At 36.2% G+C, this 25,362-nt stretch overlaps 3 protein-coding genes, 1 long non-coding RNA gene and 1 other non-coding gene across 7 annotated transcripts; 3 read left to right on the top strand and 2 right to left on the bottom strand.

Moving 5' to 3' along the window:
* Nucleotides 1-1,096: 1,096 nt before the first annotated feature.
* LOC140004277 (uncharacterized) lies at nucleotides 1,097-3,130 on the bottom strand. Of its 2 annotated transcripts, none has more exons than XR_011814546.1 (3): nucleotides 2,760-3,130; nucleotides 1,856-2,182; nucleotides 1,097-1,727 (listed from the first exon to the last, which is right to left on the bottom strand). It is a non-coding gene; the product is annotated as an uncharacterized lncRNA (long non-coding RNA). The 2 variants fall into 2 exon arrangements; XR_003461176.2 differs by having other exon boundaries at nucleotides 1,165-1,727; nucleotides 1,856-2,064; nucleotides 2,760-3,120.
* Nucleotides 3,131-3,211: 81 nt separating this feature from the next.
* Nucleotides 3,212-3,284, top strand: TRNAF-GAA (transfer RNA phenylalanine (anticodon GAA)). The gene has a single exon. It is a non-coding gene; the product is annotated as a tRNA-Phe (tRNA).
* Nucleotides 3,285-3,776: 492 nt separating this feature from the next.
* Nucleotides 3,777-5,085, top strand: LOC113688109 (chlorophyll a-b binding protein 13, chloroplastic). The gene is made up of 3 exons (XM_027205780.2): nucleotides 3,777-4,044; nucleotides 4,147-4,308; nucleotides 4,428-5,085. Exons 1-3 carry the CDS (start codon nucleotides 3,925-3,927, stop codon nucleotides 4,935-4,937), a joined length of 792 nt encoding a protein of 263 aa, XP_027061581.1. The 5' UTR covers nucleotides 3,777-3,924; the 3' UTR covers nucleotides 4,938-5,085.
* A 298-nt stretch (nucleotides 5,086-5,383) lies between these two features.
* Nucleotides 5,384-15,909, bottom strand: LOC113688108 (myosin-2). Of its 2 annotated transcripts, none has more exons than XM_027205779.2 (24): nucleotides 14,635-15,909; nucleotides 14,114-14,215; nucleotides 13,887-14,030; nucleotides 13,642-13,792; nucleotides 13,505-13,532; nucleotides 13,210-13,378; nucleotides 13,017-13,080; nucleotides 12,866-12,879; nucleotides 12,696-12,780; nucleotides 12,038-12,141; nucleotides 11,800-11,938; nucleotides 10,793-10,911; nucleotides 10,515-10,667; nucleotides 10,342-10,431; nucleotides 9,789-9,866; nucleotides 9,345-9,500; nucleotides 8,691-8,894; nucleotides 7,998-8,203; nucleotides 7,786-7,921; nucleotides 7,521-7,650; nucleotides 7,131-7,244; nucleotides 6,942-7,045; nucleotides 6,435-6,638; nucleotides 5,384-6,153 (listed from the first exon to the last, which is right to left on the bottom strand). In XM_027205779.2, exons 1-24 carry the CDS (start codon nucleotides 15,079-15,081, stop codon nucleotides 5,734-5,736), a joined length of 3,561 nt encoding a protein of 1,186 aa, XP_027061580.1. In that variant the 5' UTR covers nucleotides 15,082-15,909; the 3' UTR covers nucleotides 5,384-5,733. The 2 variants fall into 2 exon arrangements, with proteins under 2 accessions (XP_027061580.1, XP_027061579.1); XM_027205778.2 differs by having other exon boundaries at nucleotides 9,345-9,503; nucleotides 14,635-15,908.
* Nucleotides 15,910-22,736: 6,827 nt separating this feature from the next.
* On the top strand, nucleotides 22,737-24,735 carry LOC113743482 (uncharacterized). The gene is made up of 3 exons (XM_027271511.2): nucleotides 22,737-22,939; nucleotides 23,052-23,106; nucleotides 24,114-24,735. Exons 1-3 carry the CDS (start codon nucleotides 22,846-22,848, stop codon nucleotides 24,268-24,270), a joined length of 306 nt encoding a protein of 101 aa, XP_027127312.1. The 5' UTR covers nucleotides 22,737-22,845; the 3' UTR covers nucleotides 24,271-24,735.
* The last annotated feature ends 627 nt before the right edge of the window (nucleotides 24,736-25,362 follow it).

Below are 25,362 nucleotides of genomic sequence, written 5' to 3'. Positions count from 1 at the left end.
ACCAACCGATATTGAAGTGGCAGGATTGATGCTCTGGGAGTGGATGCAGTTCCCATACTTTCTCGTGAGTATGATTAAAGGTAAGATACACGTAGTTCATAATAGCTTTAATTTTGCACTCCCACGTGGCCGCAGAAATAATTTAGAGACTCCATTCTGCGTCTCCCTGTTTTTTTTTTTCAAGCTACACTTCGTTTCTTCCAACAGTCCAAGCCCATGATATTCTATTCCTATTATATTATGTCACGGACTTGATTAGTTCAGATTTGTAAACAGGATTGGAGTAATTCTTTTCTTTCTTGACCTAATAGCTCAAGCGAATGGGGTTTCAATTTTTTAAGGGATAACTAATTAACGATGTCATAAATCAAAGTGTTAATTAATGATTCACATCCTACTACCAAAACCACCATATAACTTTTGTCTGATCAACATTACCTCGTTAGACTCACTTCAGAGGCAAGTCACAAAGCAATTCCACAAGTTCGTCAAGAAGACAGGTCACTGCAAACTCCAGCTCTGTCGAAAAAGCTGGAGTTTTTCTTTCCTCTTCCATTGTGCTCAATATCAGATTAACTTCACTGACGATTTTTCCACCATGAGAAAACAATTAGTACTTGATTAGTAGGCAACTCTCACTGGAAGGACTTGATTAGCCCATCAAGAAGAGAAGTCTAGGACTGATGTTGCTCCATTGTGAAGAGTTTAATAACAAAAAAAAAAAATTTCGGATTCAACATTCATATGGGCTTCTATTACTTCTGGTAGAGGTATAACATGATGGGCTCGCAATGCTAAACTGATTCGGATCATATAAACAATGCTCTCTCAAGTAGGCAAAGTTGTTGGTGGTCTTCCAAAACCTTTCCCCTCCCATCTATCTTTTTTTTTTTTTTTTTTTTTACAAAACGGTAACAATCTTCCCATCTATCAAATGACCATAATTTTGTCAATCCATTTATATATATTTTAAAGAAACTAACTACAAATAGGCCGGTCCAACATAAATTCACGTAACCTGATCATCACCATTTTATTTTTAACCATGCAAATGCTTTCCTTTTTATGCAAATGGTCTTTTCTTGCACCATGTCTATCATAATCTAGTCGTAATATTGAAAAAGCTTACAAAAAGGGAAAAGATTGAAGAAAAGAAGTCAGATGTTGTCATCCAAAGTATTCTATTTTTCTATGCCTTGCAACGATATTTGAAATTGAGCACAAGCTTCACATACAATTGCCATAGGCATTTAGACAACTAGAATATAATCTTTGCTACATCAAAACTCCTACACTGGATTTGCTCGAAGACAAATTCCAAACTTCTGATTGCCTCCTCTAGCTTAGTTGCAATCTGGGTGCTTGTCTTGTAACACAAGTTCCCCTCAAGCTAATCTTTAGTTCTGATAGTAGCCAGCTGGTCTGGACAACTACTTGACTAGATACTTCAAAGGACCTCTGTTATTGATTTTCAATGCCTTCAGATGTAGTGGTGCTTGTTAATTTGCTTTCTACTCCTATAGAGGAGATAGAATTTGAACATTTTTGGTCCCTGAAAGGAGGCAGTAGGTGATCTTGCCGTCCAGTAATTTCACTGAAGCTTAGGAATTCTGTCCCCACTCCCTGCTTCTATAATCTTTGCCTCTTGATCTTGATACTGAACGTGGAAGCCTAGGAGAAAATTGTTCCTGTCCACATAGGTCCAAGTTTGTGCAACCCTTGCCAGACTGAGAAAATGCAGAAATCAATTCCTTAGCAGAACATAGATGGCACCTGAAAACTTTATACTCTCACAGACACAACACGGAAAACATGGTAGCTTGAAGACAGAGAGACAATGAGAAGAATTACTTACGGATGAGAGATGTAAAAACATTCATCATCCCTGCAGCATAGTTCAACAGAAGGAGGGCGGAAATTCCAGAGTTGCCTTAGAATCACCGGGGGCGATTTTAAGCGATAATATATCACAAACTGTATATAATACTCACTTATCTTGGTAACTAGACTGACATCCTTGAGTGACATCTAATTATCTAACCACGCTGGGGCCTCAATCTCCTCCTGCAGAATTCAGTGAGCACCACATATCAAAGCATTGTGGATTAAATTGGAAATGCAGTTAGACATGTATCCAACTCTAAAAACTATGTCTAAACTACGCTGGGGCCTCAATCTCCTCCTGCAGAATTCAGTGAGCACCACATATCAAAGCATTGTGGATTAAATTGGAAATGCAGTTAGACATGTATCCAACTCTAAAAACTATGTCTAAACTAAGTTGCTCAACAGGGTGAAAAGAAATTAGAGATTCAGGAGCACATTAAATTACTCGGGCAAGGGAATAAAGAGTAACAGAAATACATTGAAGAATATCATGAATTACATCGAAGAATATCAAGATCGACTACTAGAACGACTGCACTAACAAGGATCAAATCACTAAAACAAACAAAGAAAGGATATAATCATGAAGCCATAACATGTAAAAGATTACCAAAGAAAACTGCCGAGAGGGCTATATCAGGATCATATGGAGAACTAAGATGTTATCGTCATGATTTCAACAAAACCCCAAAAAAAAAAAAAAAACACCCGCAAGGAGCTAGAAATATTTTGAAACCACCAGAACTCATGTAAAGAATAAAAAAAAGGGAAAACTACAAAGAACACAAAAAAATCCCACTTATCAAGGATCAAGAAACAAACTTTCACCTTGACACTCAGAAAAGATGAGATTTTTGTAGACAGAAAGTTACCAGAAATCCCAGTGTTTATCTTTATCTTTGCTCATTTTACGACGACTTTCAACCCCATTTTTGTTCTTTGCTGCTCCATCACCAGTCAGAGTTGAGGAAACATGAATGCTGTTTTTTTTTCTGAAGCATTTCTTCTGACACTACAAGTTCGTGCTACTAATATCGCTCTTGATAGTAAAGTACGGAGTAAGAGCAACGTGGAAAATGGGGGATTTTCAGACGGTTTGAATCGAATTTCTCCATTTTAACCCGATGATGATGGTGCAAGCTGCAAGGAGCTCGACTTTAGACCTTAGAGAGGGATTCTTGAATCTTGAAACGAGAAAAAAGAGACGGAAGCACGCGGTGTGCTTGGACTTTTGTCCTGTGTTGGATAAAAAGAGAAGGATGGGAATGGGATAGCTCAGTTGGAAAAGCGTCAGCTTGAAGACTGAAGACCAAAGAGAGCCAAAGCGGGGATAGCTCAGTTGGGAGAGCGTCAGACTGAAGATCTGAAGGTCGCGTGTTCGATCCACGCTCACCGCATTTTGTCAGCTGAATTTTATTTTTTTTTGAGCACTCAGCTGAATTTTTTTATATTAGACCTTTTTCAGCTGTCATTTTTCCAACCTAAAGTTTCTTGCAAAGCCATCAAAAGGCAGAATCATACCACAAGGTAAAGGTAATTCAGCATTTCCCATTTATATTTAAGGTCTAGCATATAAGAGATATTTTCCTTCTTCTTCTTCTTCTTCTTTTTAAAAAAAATTGGAATGCAACCAAGTATCCCATACTAGTTAATGCTGGTGGAATTGTGGAAGTATTTTAATTTATCTTTAATTTTTTTTATTTTGACTTATCTTTTTCCAACTGAAGTTAACTAAACACATTAAAAGCCAATTGCTAAGATAGAAATTGTGGATAGAAAGATATGAGTTGGAGATACTAATAATCTTTCGAAGCCTCCTGATTGGTGGTTGCGGAACCGCTCATGATCAGCCACCACAATTTTCATCCATGCAATCATGGCCACCCATCTTTGATTCTCAACATCGGGCAGCTGTACATAAAATTGGTACCTCTCACATTCCAAATTGTAGTTTTCACCAGATTTTCTTCCGAGACAGCTACATAAAACAGGGAACCACGCATCCTAAGGTTTAGGGGAAAATTAGCATCAACATCCATGGCAGCTGCCGCCGGCTCCAGCACCGTTGTGGTTAGAGCAACCCCATTCTTGGGGCAACCCAAAAATGCCAACCCACTTAGAGAAGTTGTCTCCATGGGCAACGGCAAATACACCATGGTATGAAGCTCTTTTCCCTATATCTACGCCTCCGATGCTTTTTCTCATTTTTCTTGAATACTTGCCTTTTGACATGTTGCCTTTGTAACAATCATGATATAGGGTAATGAACTTTGGTACGGACCGGACCGGTTGAAGTATTTAGGACCCTTTTCAGCTCAGACTCCTTCCTACTTGACTGGTGAATTTCCAGGTGACTACGGATGGGATACTGCTGGTTTATCTGCTGATCCTGAGGCTTTTGCCAGGAACCGAGCTCTCGAGGTATTCTTAACCTAAATCAAGACCATGAGAAGCTTTTATGAACATAACTATTGACCCATAATGGCTCCTGGCAGGAAAGCTCCGCACATTTAACTCTTTTGCCTTTTTTCAAACTGAAGGTTATTCACGGTAGGTGGGCTATGCTCGGAGCACTGGGATGCATCACCCCAGAAGTCCTTGAGAAATATCTTAAAGTGGACTTTAAGGAGCCAGTGTGGTTCAAAGCCGGAGCACAAATCTTCTCAGAAGGTGGGCTTGACTACCTGGGAAACCCTAACCTTGTCCATGCTCAGAGCATTCTGGCAGTGCTCGGCTTCCAAGTTGTTCTCATGGGTCTTGTTGAAGGATATAGAATCAATGGTCTTGAAGGCGTCGGAGAGGGCAATGATCTCTACCCCGGTGGCCAGTACTTTGATCCTCTTGGTCTAGCCGATGACCCTGCTACCTTTGCTGAGCTTAAGGTGAAGGAAATCAAGAATGGAAGGCTTGCAATGTTCTCCATGTTCGGTTTCTTTGTCCAAGCTATTGTCACTGGAAAAGGCCCTCTTGAAAATCTCTTGGACCATCTTGACAACCCAGTTGCTAACAATGCCTGGGTCTATGCCACCAAGTTTGTCCCCGGATCGTAAATTTTTCTTGCTTTGTCTGGACTAAAATTTGTGAATGGAAACTTGTTTATTAATTTATATTTATTTATTTTGCCCAACTATATAAAGCGATTGAGCTCATGTACCGTCACGGATCCGCAGGTCATCAATGCTTTATAGCTAGTTTTCACCTCCTTTCCCTTAAAGCTGATAGATATAACCTACTCTTCAACCGGGGCAATTCATTGAGCTACGCGGCATTTTCAAATAATTTTCTTGTGAATCATCTATCATGTTGACACTCGAAATTTGGTAAGCTACGTACAATTAGAAGAGCTTGCGGTCCCTTCATTTCTCCCCTCTTACTAAAGACAGGACGGGGGGAAAATTCTCATTCCATAACAGGCTTGCGGATGCAAGTTTAATCTTTTAGACGAAAAGAAATCTTTGGATTTCTGGCTTCAGCATAGAGTAAAGAACGCTTCTCGTGGGAAACAGAACCTGAAAGCAAGCCCATCAATTTACAACCACTTCCTCTTACAAGTGTTATGGGAGAGGAAACATGGGTACATTTCTATCCTATATTTATATTTCTAGCCACAACCTACGCAGTGGTGAAGAGGTGATCAGTTACATCATGAACGATACGCTATGCACAACTAGGCTCAAACCTAATATCCGGAAAAGGGACGAAATGGAAGGAAATCACCAAGCAAATTGATCCTTCCAAAAAGCGACCAATAATATACACACACAAGCACCTCTTCCGCGTTCAACCTACGAGAAAGGTAACTGAAAAGTAACTCCCACCTAGAAATCTTTACAAGGCTGAAGGCAGCTAAAGCTGAAATCTGCTCTTCTTTATCCACCATTTTCGGTTTCTTTTCTCACCCTCTAAATGCCCATGCTTTTGAAGTCTTGACTTTGCCTCCCTTAACCGCGCCTTATAGTCTTTCTTCCACGCCTCAAACCTGTGTTTCAGTCTCCGGTATTCTTCGCCAGGGTTCTGCCCTGACTTGACTTCAACTATTGCTTTGGCATCCTCGTCAAAAATTTGCTTCCTATTTTCAAATTCTTTCGCAAGGTGACCGACTGAATTTAATCCGCCATTAGCTTCCCCACCAGGAGTTCGAGCTCCTCCGGACATTGTGTCCTCAGAATCGTAATAGCGAGGAGATGTAAGACCATCAAGCCTTCCAGCTGGTTGAACTGCTGTATGGTCAGCACCAAGACTCTTCTTGGCTGCAGCCAGACTCACCTGCATTGAGAAAGACATAGGTACCAAGGCAAGTAAGAAACAGCATAATTTTGGAATTTAAGTCAACAAGTAAACATAACTTGTCGCTAAGGAATGTTGATGTATAACACCACCAGGATTCACATGTCAAACTTCAAATGGAGATTTCATTTTCTTTCTTCAGCTACTGCTAGCATGTTGCAAACACTCTTACAAAGAAGCACAGCAGTAGAGGAAAATGTATCATTTACTCTAAAAAGCATGCAAGATTTTGCAAGGAACACACTAACATAGAAACTCACTTGCAAGGATGCCATCTGTTTTTGCCATGTATCCTCCATCGCTTTCATTTTGGCTTCATACTCCAACCAACGCACCTCAAACTCTTGTACTTGCTCTCTCAGTGCAGCATTTTCCGTTTCCTTCTTCCCTAGGTTTACCTCTGCCATGACCACACGCCTTTGAAGCTCTTCCACCACTGAAGGTAAATTCTCTTGCGCTAGGCCCTGATAAACAACAGTACTTCAAATTTACAATGCAATTCTCAGAATTGGAAATATTTTTAGTATTTCAAATATACAAGGAAGTCAAAATCTGATCAAATTAATACACAGACATTCCTGTAATTCCCTGAAAAGCAAAATGCAGATTGTGTTTCTGGATCATCCACATGGTATTTTATGATGTAGGTTGAATGTGTAAAAGTCAAACTTAGCAAAACTTTCTCAACAATTATGTCACCCATTGTGTCTTACTACGAGAATGAAACTAGTCAAGGTTGTAGCTTTAAAGTAGCATAAAGAGAGTACCATCACTTCTGAAAACTTCTTTCCTCGCCTTCGTTTATCAAAAATCATCATTTTTGAATTCCGCAGACGATCAATATTCCTTCTAGCCAACCACCCGCGGATTACTGCACCAAAATGCTTATAAGAATTGGATATCCACTTAATTTATAAACTACTAACCTGCTTAATATATACAAAATAAAAGTTTACCTGATTGTATTTGCACAACTGCCACCAGCTGCTCCTCAAACTTACTCTCAGCTACCTGCTTGCTCAAGTTAACAAGAACATCATACTCCTTTCTAGCAATTTCGCCACGAACAACTGCAAGAAAAACATTAAATGTCACTTCAAATGTAAGGCATACTGGTCCAGGAAGCTTGACAAATACACAGCATTTGCAGGACCAAAAGCAATTGTAGTATGTCTAACAAATTCAGATATGATTCTGATTTCGAATAAGTGACTTTCAAGTTTGACAGGCCTCAGAAGAAAATCCAATATGGCACAAAATTAAATTCTCTAAACAGAATTTCTTGTGCAGTGTCATTTCAAATGGATCACAAATGAACTTAGAAAATACTTTGACAGCTTCCTTACATGATTGCAATGCAGTTACTCCTTGTTTGAGATCATGGAAGTGGCGACGAGCCCGATGAGCACGAAAACACTTCTGCACCTCAAGAGTACCTTGAAGAACCTGTTTTCTTGTGTCTTCCAGCGCACCAATCTGCATTGCAGCAGGACAAAAATGTTGAGGCGAAGTAATCAAAGAGAATTGTGTCCAAAACACTTCTGCACGACTCTAGAGCAGGTTTTCAAACCTAGAAGCACATGAAGAACCTCACAATAGTCTATAACTTACCTGACCCGCTCGAAAAAATAATTTTGTATAGCCAACTTGGTACATTTCAGGAAGGACACCGAATTGCTGCAGAATAGCAACTGATGAACTCAAAGGATCTTGGCTTTCACTATCCTCCGGAAGTAGGAATCCGTACCTAAAATCCACACAAGCATATATGAACAAGTTCTTAAAATTAACAAGCAAAGAGAAAATTAATACCCCACTTTTACCTTCTCGAGAAATCTTGATGTGTAATTCGAGTAGGATATCCAGACCTTGAGATCCGAACAACCTCTAGAACCCCGCAGCATCTAAGTTGATCCAAGACAAGGTCCTTGTCGTAAATGCCAGGAAGCTGCTTATTGTTTGGTTTTATGCAGCGAATGAAATGTGGAGTCGTGTTCTCCAACTGCTGCATTAATTTAAACAACTGACCCTACAAGCAGAAATAAAACTCATGAAGTATTTTGCTTTAAAAGACTAGTCGAATATCAGTCATGCGAATTTAGTTTTGAAAAGTCCTTATGGCATAAATTTTTTTTGCCATTATATAACAATAACTTTTGGGAAAAAAAATCATTGCTTTGTTCCGCGATGTCTTTTCTAGATCTTCTGGCCCTAATAATTTTAGCGTTGGCACTTGGCAAAAGGGGCCAATTCTTGGGGAAGTTTTCTATGAATTTGCTTATAATGAGATCTGAAAGCAGCTGTGAAATGAAATCATGTATATCTGCAGCGAAGATGGAACCAACTTCCAATTCCCTTTCAAAATAGACTTTGCTCAAAATGTCAAAAGTGTGTCACTCTTTTTTAATTGACGTTTGTGTAGCCAATGGCAGTAAACAATTAAAGCATGATTAGAATACTGGAAAAGCCATTATGTTATTTCCCCCTTTTTGCTAGGTAGCAGCATGACTCTTTACCTTGAACTTGGTGCCAACACTTTGCTTCTGTGAACCCAAAGCTCCTGACTGCTCCAACGGACTAGCAGTTTTTGGTAATACATTAAGAACTGAAGAGGCAAACAACTTAGAAAGATGCCCGCTACAAGAGGAAAGCAGTTGGATTGTGTCAGAGTGGATGGGATCTCTGTTCTTCTCCAGAAAACCATTAGTGTCATAAAGAACCTACAGAAAACGACTATAGTTAGGCTAGCAAAGCATACCATCAGCCTTCAAGAACAGGGATTGAGCAAGCCGACATAGAATGTCTTCCCAATTCTCATAAGAATATTCATGCGTTAGGTATTAAAGCACCAAAGTAGCACCACATGGTATGATGGCATACCACCAGTTTTTAAGAAAATAAAAGCTTCAATGTGCACTGGAAGCAAATGATAAGATAAATACCCTTTGGAAATAGACATTACTATGCGTCAAGTACTCGTCAATCAATAACTACATACTGAACCCTACACAAATACTGCTCAGAAAACACCATGGAAACAAAAGATATCTTGTGGGCCCAGCTTCAAGTTTGTGTTTCAATTACTAATTGGGAAAACTCTCCTTATCACAAGTTCAAAAGTGTTTTTAATAATTACTATCATGATGATCATGGCTATAAGCAACACTAACCTCTCCAGCATAATGGCGAATGATGAAGGCACCGCCTCTTTCTCCTTTAAAGCAACGATTAGCATCCAAGTGCTGCTTAAGTTTATCAGCCAAGGTTAAATCGGTAGCCTTTGGAAAATTTGACTCCTCATCCAATAGAGATATCAGCCCAATAGGCTTCTACACAAGATGTTGCACTGAATTATGAAAACGTCAAATCGAAAAGGTTCTGTTTAAACAAAGTATATCTGTGACACCATACCCCTAAGTAATTCATAGGATACTTGTGTAATTTTGTCATAATGGTTCTCTCTTGTATATTCTACATATATAAATATGAGTTTTAATCAGCCAATCACGATGATGGCAAAAGACGTTTTACCAGTTTGTAAACATTTTCGTGTATGCATTTGCAGCCTTTAAAATTCCTAAAGACAGGATATCATAATGGGAGGAAGAACATACCTTCTCAAAGAGGTTCAAACACTCATGGTTGTCCTCAAATTCTACCTTTGTCCAATCAATGCCATCCAATTCATACTCCTACACAAAAACAAGATGCTTGGGATGTCACATTCGATCACATGGATTTTAGTAACGATGATCCTGTTTTCAGATCAATATAATAGTTGGAACAAGGAGACTAGCGAAAAGGGAAAATTTTCCAGTCAGATTAAATATTGTGATTCTGCAGAAATCATTTACTTGAGAAGATATCATAGAATAGAGTCCATAAATCTAGTGCAGAAAGTTATGTAGCAGCAATTTCTTTATCCAACATCAGTCTTTCAAGTTCAGCAATGAGCAACAATGTTTTCAATATTCATAAAACAGACAAAAAGATAAATGTCCAACCCCTGTGAGACTCCACTGGCTGCATGTTTCTGGAAAATAGAAATCTCTAACTTTTACTATGACACGGCATTTGATATTTTCATATAAATAGATATACGAAAAATATAAAAATAGGGAATTTCTGTATGCAAGAAAAACAATAACCTAGGTTTGAGAAGCTTACCTCCTGCTCAAGTTTAAATAGATGTCGATTAAAATGTTGCTGCAATCTCTCATTTGCATAGTTTATACACAGTTGTTCAAAACTATTTTTCTGTAAATAAAATGTGATAGTGTCATCTATCCACACAGCTTTATCATATCATAACAGCAACAGACTGATCAATTGTTATTTACCTTGAATGATTCAAATCCATATATATCTAAAATACTTATGGATCTCCCAGTACGGTATTTGCCCATCGCAAGTGAATGATTGATCTCATCCACAAGCCAGTCAAACAAACTTGAATAGATAAACTTCGCCAAAGCATCTCTTGTATCAATTGCCTATGACAAAAATCAGTACAGTGAGTACAGGCTGATAGTTGAAAGCAAGCAAGATGTCAAATTTTTGGTGCACAAATATAACAAATGAATGGTATGCAAAACATGCATGCAAGAATCATATACACCTGCTGGAGTGTTAATCTTTTGGCCACACTGTCCTTGCCTGCTTGTATTTTACGAGTCGATAAAGTTAGCATGAGGTCCTGGGCATTGCAACCAATCAAGCTAGCTGCATTGGTTACAGCTGCAATATGGGGAGGGGGGAAATAACAAAAAGGTCAATTTCAATACCCACATGCAATGACTATTAAGAAAATATCTGCACACCAACCAAAAGTTTCCCCAATATCAAGTTAAACAGTACTGCTCAATCACATATCTGTCATATGGAATAGAAATGAGAAAAGGAGCAGGGAAATGACACACACATAAAATCTGTATCTTAAGCTCAAGGAACACAGAAAACTAGAAATGATTTTTGGTCATCTCCAAGAATTTCAGAATAGTAGAGAAACAAGAAGCAGACGAGAAATGTGAAATATCTAGGAGTGAATATCCAACCATTAATAGGAAGCAAGAGTAAGAGTGATGAAGTTTCTTGCCAGGATTAGCTACTACGTTGTAAAATAACAATTTCGAAGAAGATCACATGTTTCTAGTGTGAAGTACCAATTCATCCAAAAACTGTAAATCTTGATAAGGACACTAGCATAATTTCTCCAAACAACTATCCCTAGATTAATTAACAATTCTCAAAAATACACTTGCAAGGCTTCCACACCAAATTCAAATGAGAATAACCCAAATAACCAGAAGGCATACCGAGAATCAAAGCAATGCACTTCTACAACAAAAGTCTCTAAAGGTCAGCAACTCAAATACTATATTGTTTAGGCCAAAAAAAAAAAAAAAAGAACTAAATAAGTGCTAGAGAAGTTGATTTCTTCAAACTTCTGAGCCAGTATGAAAGTGTATACATATGGCATGCAGTGCGCCAGAGGTGCCAAAATATCACTAACACTTTAAAACAACCTATTTATCCAACTTCTCGTTCAACAAGTAAAAGAACAAAAAGAAACCTAAGTGCTAAGGAGATAATCATATGCAAAACCAAGTCTTTAATGCAGCTTACCTTCATTATCCACCACCTCAATATGATTTTCATTGTCAATGACTTGAAATGATATGTTGCCCAACCATAATACTGCAGCAAGCATCTCAAAAATCTGTTCTTGACTTTCCTTGTGAATTCTAAGGGTATTGAAGGCTTCCTGGTAGGCAACAAAAGTCCTACAAGGATTAGCAAGATAAACATGAAGAGAAACATACAGATACAAACCATAAGGCGCATTTCTGTTGGTACAAAACACCTTGAGCGACTCAAATTTGTGAGCATCAACAACATCATGAATAGCCAAGCAGCCACTCTGATTGAGATAGTTGTATTCCTTCGCCTCTTTTAACTTGAGCCTCTCTGGAGAAACCAAAAACAATTTATTGCTACTGAGAAAAAATGATTTTCATGAACCAAAATGTAGAGCCAAAAAGATCAAATATTTCTGGACGTTAAAGGGATAATTCTATCACAGTTCATATTAAAAAGTTCATCCTTATACAACCAAGAAACTAGGGAGGAAACTTCCACATCAGTACAAAATCCGCCTCAAAAAAAAAAACCGAGTTCCATACGACCTAGCATCCAGCAGAAAGTTCTAAGTGGGGAAAGAAACATATATGATTTATGATTTTGACAAAAATAGCAGCAACCATGCAGTCCATGACTTTACAAAAATTGCAATCTCAACTTTTTGAGAAAGGTCTACACATACTCAACCAAACAAACAAACACACAGTTTAAACAACAATAGCTCAACTATCATTGCCTGAAATAGCACAAAGGTTCTAAATGGCAACTATTTACATTTAGATATAACATGCTACTTTGACCAAAATAAACCCCAAAGTCACATAAAATGAACAGGTAATAGGAAAAGTATGCAGAGAAACAAGAAACTATGAGAAACAAACCTCTGAGACTTGGAGGAGCTCCAGCACAAAGCTGGTAAAAGATATGATATGACCTCTCACCACGAGCCAGCTGAACCACTCTTGACTGCTTGATTTGTTTTCATGAAATTAGTCAACCAGACGAAACAAAGTAAAGAAAATTATAAAATAAGATGCAAGAGAAAACCTACCTTTTCCAGTAGATCTATCCAACACATCAGAAGTCACCATATGGCATCACAAAGGTTTTCCAAATGAACCAAGTTAGTGAATACTCTGAAAAGTTATTTTATAAAGGGTATTAGATGAAAGTTTGCAACTTGCCAAGATAAGGATGCTTACAGGTCTGTATTTCAGCACCACATATTTTTCCCACTGCACTGAAGTGAATTTCAATTAACTTCCCCTGCACCACATAAGAAATATGTGAAGCATACTGGAACTGCTCAAGTATGTCCAAAATCCCAAATAAACCCCGAATACGTTTCATCCCAGAATATAAAATAAAATAGAATAAAAGGATGAAGAAACTAACAAATCTGCTGGAATTGTCATTCCTGGATGTTTTAGCATTCCCAAATGCCTCCAAAATACAGCTTGTCTGCAGGACTTCACACTCTATCCCACTGCTGCCTCCTCCAAGAGCAGCCAGGTATTGCATCGCAATTTTTGCTGTTTCTGTCTTCCCTGCCCCACTCTCGCCACTATAGGATGAAATTTGAAAGAGAAGCTTATCTCCATATAACATATTAAACTAAGCTTGAAATGATACAAAAGGCGAACAGGGTAAGTAACACAAGTGACGAATCAAAGAACATACTGCCACGAACCTGATGATAATGGACTGGTTTACTTCATCTGCAGGAGATAGAGAAGTGTAAAAAGGGGAATTGAAGTGAGTATTTTAGTCAGAAAAGGTATAACCAGACACAACTGCTCTACCAAATTTCCAGCTATTAGGTGTCACCTCTCATCATTTCATTGTAAGCAGTGTCTGCAATTGTATAAACGTGAGGGCTGTCTACGAGATTTTGCCTGTAAGCTGTAATACAATCATCACCATAAAGCTGGACATTTTTGAAGGGGTTTATTGCAATTAAAACAGGCCCTGCTTTGCTCTACAAGAACACAAACACAAGATTATTGTAGTGTAGTATATACAAAAGATCACAGCGGACATCTGACATAAATTTTTGCAGCAATATAACTTACATATACGATGTCACGTGAAAATCTATACTGAAGATTATGAAGAACTGATGGTTCGTTTAAATAACTAAGCTGTATAAGATCGTCCACACCTTCAAGAATATCAGGATTTGCAGGTAAAAGCTCTCCAATTGGAACAGACAGAACCTGCAGAAGAATAGCTACCCAGTTCATTTCTGCCCTATTACAAGATCAGTCACTCTAAAAAAATCTAAAATACTTGGACTTACACTTCCGTCTGAAAGCAAAACAGAAGCTTTCTCTCCTATAGTGGACTGAATTTGTCCTAACTCCCATTGCCTGTTTCGTAGACGACACCAGACGCGAAGCTTCTGAAATGATAAAGCTCTATAACATAAGCATCTGTCCACCAATTCTATCTTGTATAGAGAACAACATTGCGACCATGCTATTTCATTCCTTGCAGCATAAAAATATGATATCTCACTTAAGTTTTAATTGGAATGCCGAACTCCATGCCTAAATCCTGACCCGTAACACTCCTCCACCAAAAAAAAAAAAAAGTATAAAGGTAGCCTGATAACCAATACCCGGCATGAATGCTTCACAAAAAATCGCAGAGTGACAAATGAAATAGGCATTTCATATCTCATGTTCATACATCAAGAATTGATAGGTAAAATACTCGATCTTGTTCTTTTCCGAACTCCAAAACCCAGCATACAGTAAGCAAAAACCATTAAAAAATAAATATATTAGATAAAAATGAAATATTTTTCTTTTTTAGCACCTTTTTGATGAAATAACCAATGTTATCATCCCAGTCAGATTCCCTAAACCTCGGCAACGATCCTGGGGCCGAATTGGCCAGATTTGCACCATCATTTCTTTCCAACCTCTCTTCGCCACCCTTCAGCTCCGCCACCTCAGCATATGGAGATTCACTGGGCTCCTTGGCCTTAGCTTTTTTCGTACCAAAACTATTATTCCCCCTAAATCCTTTAGGATTATTGTGTCCTTTTTTCAAATTCCCAGCTTCAAGATTCTCCCCCGTTTCAAAACTGCTGGGCAACGGCCGTTTAGCCGACGGCAGCCGAGCCCTGGCAGTCGCCTTTGGCCGAGCCGGAAGAGCCGGCGGCATGTCTTTCGGCTTCTCGTTCTCGTCTCTTCGCCGGAGAGAATCCAGCATCTCCTCCAGCGAACTCCTAGCAATTGAATTCGGCGAAACTGCCAGCATTTTTTCGAACTTTGAGGGAAAATCTGAAGATAAACCGCTAGAATTTCAAAATTCTCTTTCCTAAATTAGCAATTGAACAATGTCAAAGGCGACATTGTTCAAAACATAATTCTAAAACCCTAACTCTGATCACAATTCAAGCGAACTATATCGAAAACGACGCAGTTTCGTGAATTAAGACCCAATTTAAAATGCTGCAACGTCACGAAACGTGAAAACAAAGCCTGCCAAAAGTGAGAAGAAATAATGCAGCTCTTCAGCTGTTATACAGCTTTAATTTCAAGGGAACCCCCCAAAAAAAAAAGTGAATTTGTTGTGCGAAACAACCGAAAATGTATGAAAACGAAGCCTGAGGAAAACTTTTTGCTTTTTGTCTAATATATTCACAAAAGTGATATCTGAATAGTTATATTGTTTTGTTTTCGCCTTTGTAGAAATGAAAAACTCTGAGGTTAATTAAGGTTTTTCATTTTTTCCCGGTTGATGATGAAGAAACAATTGAACAAAGCTTTTTTCAGGTGTTTGAAGTTTAAAGGCAGAAAGATGAATTTCTCTCTCCTTTGAAGATTTTTGGGGTGTTTTTTTTGAACGAAAAAAGGAAAAAGAAAAAAAAATGAGAAGATGGTATTATCTGTTTGTTGGTTTGGGAATTTGAAACTTCTCCGGGACAGGTAGATTTTGAAAACCGTTTAGATCTAATAAGGGAATAAAATATCAAGAACATATTTTGAATTTATGAACCGCAATTAAAAAATAGAGGCGCCTGAATCCTTCTGTTAGAAAAGTGGCTGGCGGGTGGATAATGCTCCAATAGTCGAACCTTTTGGTATTTATTTGGTCTACAGTATTGGGATGTTGTCATTACCAATATTGGCTTACGCTTATTAGTTCCCGGGTCAGTGCCTAGAAGAATTCCATTTTATCCTACTATGAACCTCAAACGTCATGGTCTTGGAAAAACTTTTGATCCTCAAATCTATTTTAAGGATTTGATCATTAAATTTAGCTTCTGAGTCCGAATGTTCTTCTGATCATGTTTAGACAAGACAATTGAAGTTTTAGTCTCAAATATTTGAGGCATGAGGGTTTTTTGTCTCTAAAGTTTGAATGAAAGTAAATATAATATCAAATCTTTCAATTTTTATGTACATTTAGTCCTAATGACTGATTTTTATCAATTACTGTCGAAATCCAGTCCTGTATCAGCAATTATTTTTTGAAAAAAATTAATAAAAAATTACTAGCCATACTCTGCAATAAAAGACGACCAATTACTCATATGCAAGTCAAGCGAGTAATTAGTCTCTAACCTACAATTTTTTTTTGTCAATCGAATTTTCGCATTTTTGAAATAAATACTAATTACTCGCATGATTGGCATGCGAGTAACTAGTCATCTTTTACCACAAATTATGGGCAAGAATATTTATTTCAATTTTTTAATTCTTTTAAGAAATTAATTATCGTTATGTAACAGCAAGTGATCGAATTTTGGTAAACATTAGTCAATATGACTAAATGTGCTTAGAGATTAAAATATCTGGGAGTACATTTGCTTTCTTCGAAACTTCTGGGGCTAGAAGCGCTCGTGCTCCAAACATTTGGGATCAAAACTACAATTCTTTCAGTTTGCATTGAAGATTGAAAAAAAAAATTAGAATAATATCATGATGCTTTTCTTTTTGAAATAATATATGTGAGATAAATTATATAATAAAAAAAGTAAATAAATTAAAAGCATGCTTTTGACAAAAAAAATTACATGCAATATAAAGTATCCAAAACACATTTGTTTGGATAAAAGTTTATTTGAATGATTTATTTGAGATAATTATTGTAGCACTTTTTATGATGTGATGTATGTGAGATAAAAAGATGATTGGGAAGATAAAAAGTTGATTGGAATTTGTGAAGTAAATTATTTTGTTTCAAATTATCTCAATCCAAAAACACAGGTAGAATGAAGTGTTAGCTTAACAATGATGCAGTTGCATTAACTAAACAAAACAATAATAATTATGCGTTCTTGACTTACTATATCTGAGCTTGTTTTGAATGATAACATCTCAACCTCTTGAAAAAAAAAAATAAAGACATGAAAGAATATGTTAAAGCATTAGAAGCTTGTATATGTTCGAGTAATGTGTAAAGTGTATTTTTTAAATGAAATGAGCCACTCGTAATAATCATTGCTTATTAAATTCAATTTAGCGTTAAGGATCGAGTGTAGAATCAATTATTTGGATTGCTATTTTCTGGAGGTTTAATAGAAAAATATATTGTAGTAATTTGATATACATGAGATGAAAAATGATTGGAAAATATGTTCAAGAAAAACATAATTTTTTTGAGGAAAAATGTAAAATTAATTATAAAAAGTAAATAATTAAAAGGGATGGTAGGTAAGATTAAATAAAAAAATACATAAATATAAGAATGAATAATGATTATTAGTATATGCGTATACATGATAAGTTAAATAAATTATAGGTGGATTAATGAGGGTGGAATGTCTAATGGACACCGGTTAAGGAAATCCCAAATAAAATATGGGCGTATTTATTCTTCCTTTCTGAATGACTGATTGGCTCGGCAAAGTAGTGAGTATCCATTTTGTTGTGCGCGGACACAGTACAGAACTTAATGCTTTGACAGAACATGTTTCTTTGCGTAGGCAAGCACATTAAGTAGCAGGTGTTACAAAAGCTGGAATTAATAGTGCTAAATTTGGTGATCATGGACCACAAACTTAAAATGGTCAAGACAACGTAGTTCTTACTTGGTAACCAGAACTCTGTCAATGATGCAGGAAAGGAAAAGGGAGAAAAATGCTCTTTAGCTTTCTATTGCCCAACTAGTCTATATCTAACTGCCAAATACTCCACTCTTCCGTATTAAGAAAAGAATGCCATAAATTTTTATGCTGTTAGGCTTCATATAAAACTTTGCTGTGGATTTTCATTCCCATGGGGGGACAAATGGATCACGTATGTGGATGTGTTATTCATTACATCAAGCTTAATGAGTCAGCAAATGTTTGAAAGTGTTTGAGCTTCCCTTTTCACTTAATTATTAGAAATATATTTTAAAAAATGTATTGAGTTAAGCTCGAGTTACACAATAAGATATCTATACTTTATCTCACCAATTAGTAGCATGGGTCAGTTTTACATTTTTAGTTGGATTAATTTTTACACTAACAAGTTGAAATGCTAGAATTTTCAAATTGAACAAGTGTTAAGTGTTATACATTAAAGTTATTGCAAGATAATATATACATGGGTAATGTAGGAATTAATTCTTTTATTTGCACTTATCGTTGTGCTCATGAATGCAATAGAAAAACACATGACATGGTGACACCAAAAGGTCAAAAAAAAAAAGAAGAAGAAGAAAAGGAATAAAAGCTATATGTTCTTTAATAATCAACAAGGAAATGCATGAAAGATGATAAGTGTGAAACTATTATATAGTTTTTTTTCCCTTTTCAAGAGAAACTTTTATAAGTAAATATTATATACACTGACAGTATATATACTATCATCGTTGAATTCATGTTATATGTGTAAAATATGAATTTTAAATTTAGATTTTATATAGTTATTTTTCATCAAACGTTGACAGTGTATACTCTAGAAAAGATTAATCTAAACTTCATTAGATCAAAATGGTTAAGTAAATAAATATTCCATTAAAATTAGAGATTTACAGCATGAATGGAGGGGCTTTATTAAACGAAAAGTAAAAGAGATGAGGGCATGTGAGAAATTCTGGTTTTAATTAACAAAAGGTCTAATCATAACGGTAAGGTGGACTCCGCCAATTATGGGAAAAAAAAAGACGTCCAAGTGGAGGACTCGAAAGGTCAAATCAAGAACCAAAACAGTACTAATTAATTAGAGAGGAAAAAGAAAAAGAAATGAAACATATGGCCCCACATCGCAATTTAACGAACCCTCTTAAATCGGAGTCTAGCGCCTGTGTAGCTTTTGCCCGCCCTCAGATGTTGGAGGCCTCAGTAACACGTTCCGGGCTCCATTTGGATTTGGCTGCCGTGGAGTGCACCACGATTTTAGTTTGACATTCCTGACCTAAAAGATTGCAATTTTTGGGTCCCAAAACATAAAGATACAACAGACATTCAATAACCAATAGTCCTTGATTCTCCAAAAAAAAGGGTTATTGACTCACTTCATTTGTTACTAATTGGCGAGCATGCATGGAAAATCATAATAAAATGTTAACTATAGTATATTTGTTTTTTCTTGAATTGTTTAACACGAGCTTCTACCTTTTTGTGAATTAAGAGAAAAAAGATTTCATCAGGTAAAAGTAAAAGTTTATGCAAATGGAAAAAGACCCGAAAAACAAGAGGATGCATCATGCACAGATGACTCCCCAATTAGAATTAGCCTCTGGATCTACAAATTCTACAATTCCTGACCACTTCATGATGATGTCCCCAGATGATGGCGTTCATTCATTGGACCATCTCAAAAGTTACTCTAAAGAGTGAGTGTATTGGTATTCGTTTTTACTGCACCTAGATCAAAATTTCGGAAGTTGATGTGTATGGTTCCAAGATCAAAAGGGACGGTTCAATTGTTTGTCAAGCAGCCCGCACTCGTTCTTCACCGTACATAAGAGCTGTGCGATGCCGCTGATACATAATAAAGCAGCCATATCTTCATAAATGTGCATCGGTGCCCCAAAGGGGGCGGCGCCTGAGGACGACATCAATTCTGTGTGTCCTGTGCCCAATAGAATGTGCAACCCAAACAACCAACATTATCCTTTAGGACCAGGAACCTCTGTGTACCACAAGATTGCAACTACAATTGTGATGTTAATTTTGTAGTTTAAGTTGAGTAACTTCTAAATTCAATGGTTTATGATTAATTTTGGTAAATAACTCTAACCAAAATTTTAAAAAAGCATTGATATTTTGCACAGTCTTATTTTTATATAGGTCTATCGTAACGCGTGCTTATTAAGCACTTATTAAGATGTATTTCAAGCGTTAAATTGTTTTTTAAAAAATATGATTAATTAGAAAAAACATATAAATATAAGTAATAATTATTTGGGTGTGTTAATAAGTGAGCACCCATTAGAAAAATTATATATATATATAAATTTTTAATACACTGATAGTACACACACTTTCTTCATTAGATATATGACACATAATTTAAATTTAAAATTTAAATTTTGCATATGTGTTATACATTCAATCGTGACAGTCTATCCACCATCAGTATGTATAAGATTAATTTTTTATATTATATATATATAGGTGGTATTTATTGTGTCAATACGTACAATTATGATATTAATGCATACACTGCTGAGGCCATAATCTCTGTCCTTTAATGTGCGATCGATCTTCGATCTGAGGTCCACTTCGTATCAACAATAAATATCTTAGATAGGGTCGTTAAGACCACTTCATGTCAACAATAAATATCTTAGATCGAGTGGTTAAGACCCATCAGGCCTCCAATCTTTTGGTAAAGAGAGCTACTTGATCCTATTATGCCCCTTTTTTTTCTTCCTTTTTTAGTGGTACAAGCGAATGATGATTAAACCATGTTAATTGAAAATCCTGATTGAGATTCTAAGGGCCCTTTATCCATCACTGCATCGCTAAGAATGGGCCAATTTGAACAGTGAATAGAACCGCATCAAACCAAGTCCCAAAGCTGCCAAACACTTGATTCCATATGGTATTAGGTATTCTTTCTCGCCATCCCTTTAAACCAAAGATATTACATCAATCTTTCTTGTCCTTTAATACTTCTTCTTTTTTTTTTTTGTTGCCTTTTCCATTCCCATTTTTTCCAGCTCAACTGCTCAAGGCAATACTAAACTACTGGTACCATTTCTTATTTGATTTTTTTGTGTCACTATTTTTTGACATCTTGTCATCTGAAGAGTAGTGTGCGGACAATCGAACCTTGAATACCCTAATATGTTAATGACTTAATATTGCTAATTAATTTGTTTTGCAAAGAAAGTTTTTGGCATTGAGTATTTTGGTCTAGTAAATAAAAGATATACGAGTTAAGTTTTTTTTTTTTTGGGCTAGAAATCTGTTGGATAATTTGGTTAAGCATTCATGAATCCATTGCATGCATACCTGTGATGATGATTATTGATGTTTGATGTCCGACAACAAAGGTGACCTGCTAATAATGATGAGGCCATCACTTTTGTTGACCTCAATATTGCCACTCACAAAACATCCACCTAAATAAATCAAAAAGGTTCTCGTAAAATAAGATCCCTAACAAGTTAAGCTTGAAGGTGGCCGAGAGGTGTAGACTATAGATCGCAAATAAATTAATTTTACTAATTTTATCCATATCCGTCTATGAACAAATGCATATGGATATCTTAAATTTTTGCATATGGGTATAAATGAGTTACTCAATAATATCCATTTAATAAATGAATATTATTGGATAACCCATCAAATCTAATTAACTCATTTAGAATTGTCTTTCTTCAAACCTCCTCTCTTCCCCCACCCATTTTTTTTAGATTTTTCGCTTTGTCATGATATTTATTTGTTGGTTTTATCTTATTATTTTATTTTCTCTTAATTTGTTAACTTGCTCATTTTTTAGTATTACCAATTTATGACAAGATTTAGTCTCTTTTCCTACCTTTCCAAAATGAAAATTTAAATTTACACAAGAAAAAATGTTAGGGGTTCAAAATTTTTGGATTAAGTTTTTATATTAACTTTTATAGTACTTAGTTCAAATTTTTATATTCTTATTGCTCAATTATTAAATAGTATGTAATTTTGTGACATACAGCATGGATGAAAAAAATTGGTAATTAGGTTTATTGAGCATTATAAGTAAATATTTAAACTAATGATGGGTGTAAAGGGTGGTATGAATTGATAACTTAGTTTGTAAAAATGAATTTATGTGAATTTACAAAAAGTTAAAATAAATGGATTATCAATGGGTTACTCCAATTTATTTTTTATCTTATCCATTTATACCCGTCTAATAAAATGGGTATAAATAAGTTGATTTACTTATATCCATTACCCATTTTAAACCAATCCAAACCCGCCCAAATAACTCATTTTGACACCTATAGTTTAGACCTTACTTTCAATTTTCAAGCACAAACTCGAAAGTTATTTGATGCTTGACCTACTCGAACCTTATTTGCATGTTTTCATGCATGATGCCATTGCATTAGATTAAAGAAAGCAAACTTAGCAAAAAAAAAATTTTTTTTAATTAATTTGTATATGTTTTCTTTTTGTAACTAATCATTCACATTACAGAAACATTGCTGTTGGAGTATAAAAGAAAGTGTAACTTGAAAAGTTGTAACATAAATTTACTATCAGAATCACGCAAATATTGAAAGCGACTTTCAAATTTGAAACTTTAAAACTCCAAATATGAATTTGATATGCTTAGTCAGAGAAATTATTACTATTAATTTTTTTATAGCATCACAAATAATCTATAATATCGGAATATTAAATTAAAAAAAAGGAAGAAAGTTAAATTCCAAAGAAAAAAAAAATAGAATGAAAATATGACAAGACTTATTAGTATTGTTATTCTTCCAGCCCAAGCCCAAAATTACGAACAGCACGTTTGACTAAAGCAGTTTACTGGACCTCAGCTAGCCCACTCGAAGGACTCTTTTGTCTTCTGATAAAACTCCTCTATCTAGGGCTTTGTCGGACAAACCTTAAACCCTCTCGGAGCTTTGGAAGCTTCGGTTATGGCGAAGAACAGGAACAAGAAGAAGAAATTGAAAAATGGCTCAGCCCCGATGGACCTCACCTCTGATGAGCAAGTATTCCATGTCCCTCAAGGTATATATTCTTTGGCAATTAAAAAAGCTTTAGACTTTGTAGGTGCCCATAATAAATTCTCAAAGTACTTTTTCTGACAATTGTTTTTAAATGTGTATTTGGAACTGTTTAGCAATGGATACTTCAGAGCCGGGAGCTTCCAGAACATCTATTGGTGGGCCACATAGGTCAGCTGAATTTCCTCTCCCTTTTTTTACGATTATTATTTGGAAATGCAAATTTATGTAGCGATTCCTGTTTATTTTTGTTTGATACGCGTGTTGGAAAAAGCTAAGGTTCAAATCTTGAATCGGGAGGAGAAAAATTCAATCCTGATTGAGATATTGGAAAAAATTTATCTCCAATTCTGGCTGCCCTGAAACCTTAGTCATGCTTCTGGGGAAAGAGCTAGTAAGGGGATGGGAGGAGAAAGGAAAGTGAAGATAATTATAATAATTATCGTCCAAGGCTAAACACTACATTATTGGTAACTTTGAGTTGGAAAAAGATTACAAACGTTAATTTTTGTTGCTGAGTTTTATGCATTCTTGAAAGTGGAAATCATGTTCCGGCCGGGTTAAAGTAAGTCCAGCCTATTGTGGATTACAAACATTAATTTTTTGACCGAGTTTTGTGCTGAATTTGTGCCTTGTTTGTTGAGTGTCTTTGCTTCTGGAACCAGTTTGGCAAATAGTGCTGCGTGCTGTTGTTCATTTATGTTCTGACATCTGCTACGTGCAATATGTTAGTTTGTGTGCAGAAGTTTCTTTGTTTGAGCTATTAAACCTTTTTGATCGTTATCTAACATATGCGCAATATGCTTGTCTATGGAAGTTTCTTTGTTTCGCATCCTGATTTCTTTTATTTATTTATATATATTTAAATGTAGGGTGTTATATGTACTTGCAGTTGTCTTCTAGAATTCCAATTTGGAGTTTTGGACACTACAGTAACCACATGACAAAGAATGACCATCGATCCCTCCTCCCGTTTTTCTTTCTCAAATTTCATTGCCTTTTTTGCTTATCTTTTTTACCTATCACCAGGTGAAACAAAATATTATGCTATTTGTGCTTAGCTTAGCAAAGTCTGACTGACAGGACTTGGGAGCTTATATGCGTGTGTATATTTTCTCTAATGCACTTCCGACGGGCGTATTTTTACCCTTTCTGATCATCTGTCGATGTCTATGCAGGAAGACTAAAGGCGTCCAAATGAAGCGAACAAAGAATGTCCGGAAGATGAAAGCTATTGATAAAGCTATATCTAAGAATGAGCAATCGGAACAGAAAATCTCGAAGAATGAAAGCAAGATAACTAGAATCCAATCTGCCAAAAAGCTATATGATTGAATTATGTTGTCATGAATTCTTATACAAAGAGTTCATCAACTTCAGTATAGGTGCAGTGTGTAGCAATCACTTTTGGTATTATTACAGTTTCTATAATCACATCTGATTTCTATGCCTCTGTAACTCTGTCATGCCTTCTGGCCCTACTTATGTTGTGCTGAATGTGGGAGTTGGGATTTTGAAAATGCCATGCCAAAAGTGGATGAGAGCATTGGTCGAATGAAGTTCTGCCTTCTGGTCTGGTAAATTGAAGTATGCAACGAACATGAGGCAGTAAGAATAATGCTCGAGAGCCGAAAGGTCCTGGATGTTCTTCATATCTTCAGGTTATGGGTACTTAGTTCGCCTCAGCCAACTAGTCGCGGTTGGCTTTGGCATTTCGTGTATAGAAAATAGAGACTTTTCTAGACAATTATAAAAGAAAATGAAAAGGTTGTTTCTTTCTATGGAAAGAATGTTCTTCAAGTACCTCTTCCCTTCAAATTTCTCTGCACACCAAGTGCTTAATTTACCAAAAGAGTCAACTTTCAGTTCAGATATGGTGGAAAAATATTGAAGCAGTTGGAAGTCATTTTAACAGCATTTTCCAACGTAGCAGAAATCATAGCATTCGCTGGACTGGTGGGAGGATTGATCCTGTCTTTGTGCGCGCCCTTGTATCGTTCTACATTATTGCGTCTGGCGAGCAAAGTGCAAACGTCCAAATTGAAACTCAACCCCAAAAGGGGGAAAAAAACATATTAACATTAAAATCAGGAAACATGCATAACACCTAATTGATTTATAAGATGATCTGAAAAGTTACCAATGCCCAGTTGTGTAGTTATTCGCGCGCGGTTACACCGTACAAAAACTCCGACTAGTGTACAGATAATATATTAGTAGCTCAGATTTGGAGCAGAACCGTAAACAGAGAAATCGTTCGGATCGATTTGTGCATTTTATACCAGATGTAACTTAATTTGCATATGATGTAATTCACTTTGCACAAAGTATAACTATATAACAATATTTTGTAGATCTCACACATGGTATGAAAAATAATGTACAAGATGAAATTTAAATATTATATATTTTTTTATTAAATATTTC

This window comes from Coffea arabica, chromosome 5e (assembly GCF_036785885.1).
Source record: "Coffea arabica cultivar ET-39 chromosome 5e, Coffea Arabica ET-39 HiFi, whole genome shotgun sequence".
NCBI lineage: Eukaryota > Viridiplantae > Streptophyta > Magnoliopsida > Gentianales > Rubiaceae > Coffea > Coffea arabica.
The sequence above is the reverse complement of the archived record's forward strand: the minus strand, read 5'-3'. Positions and strand labels throughout refer to the sequence as shown.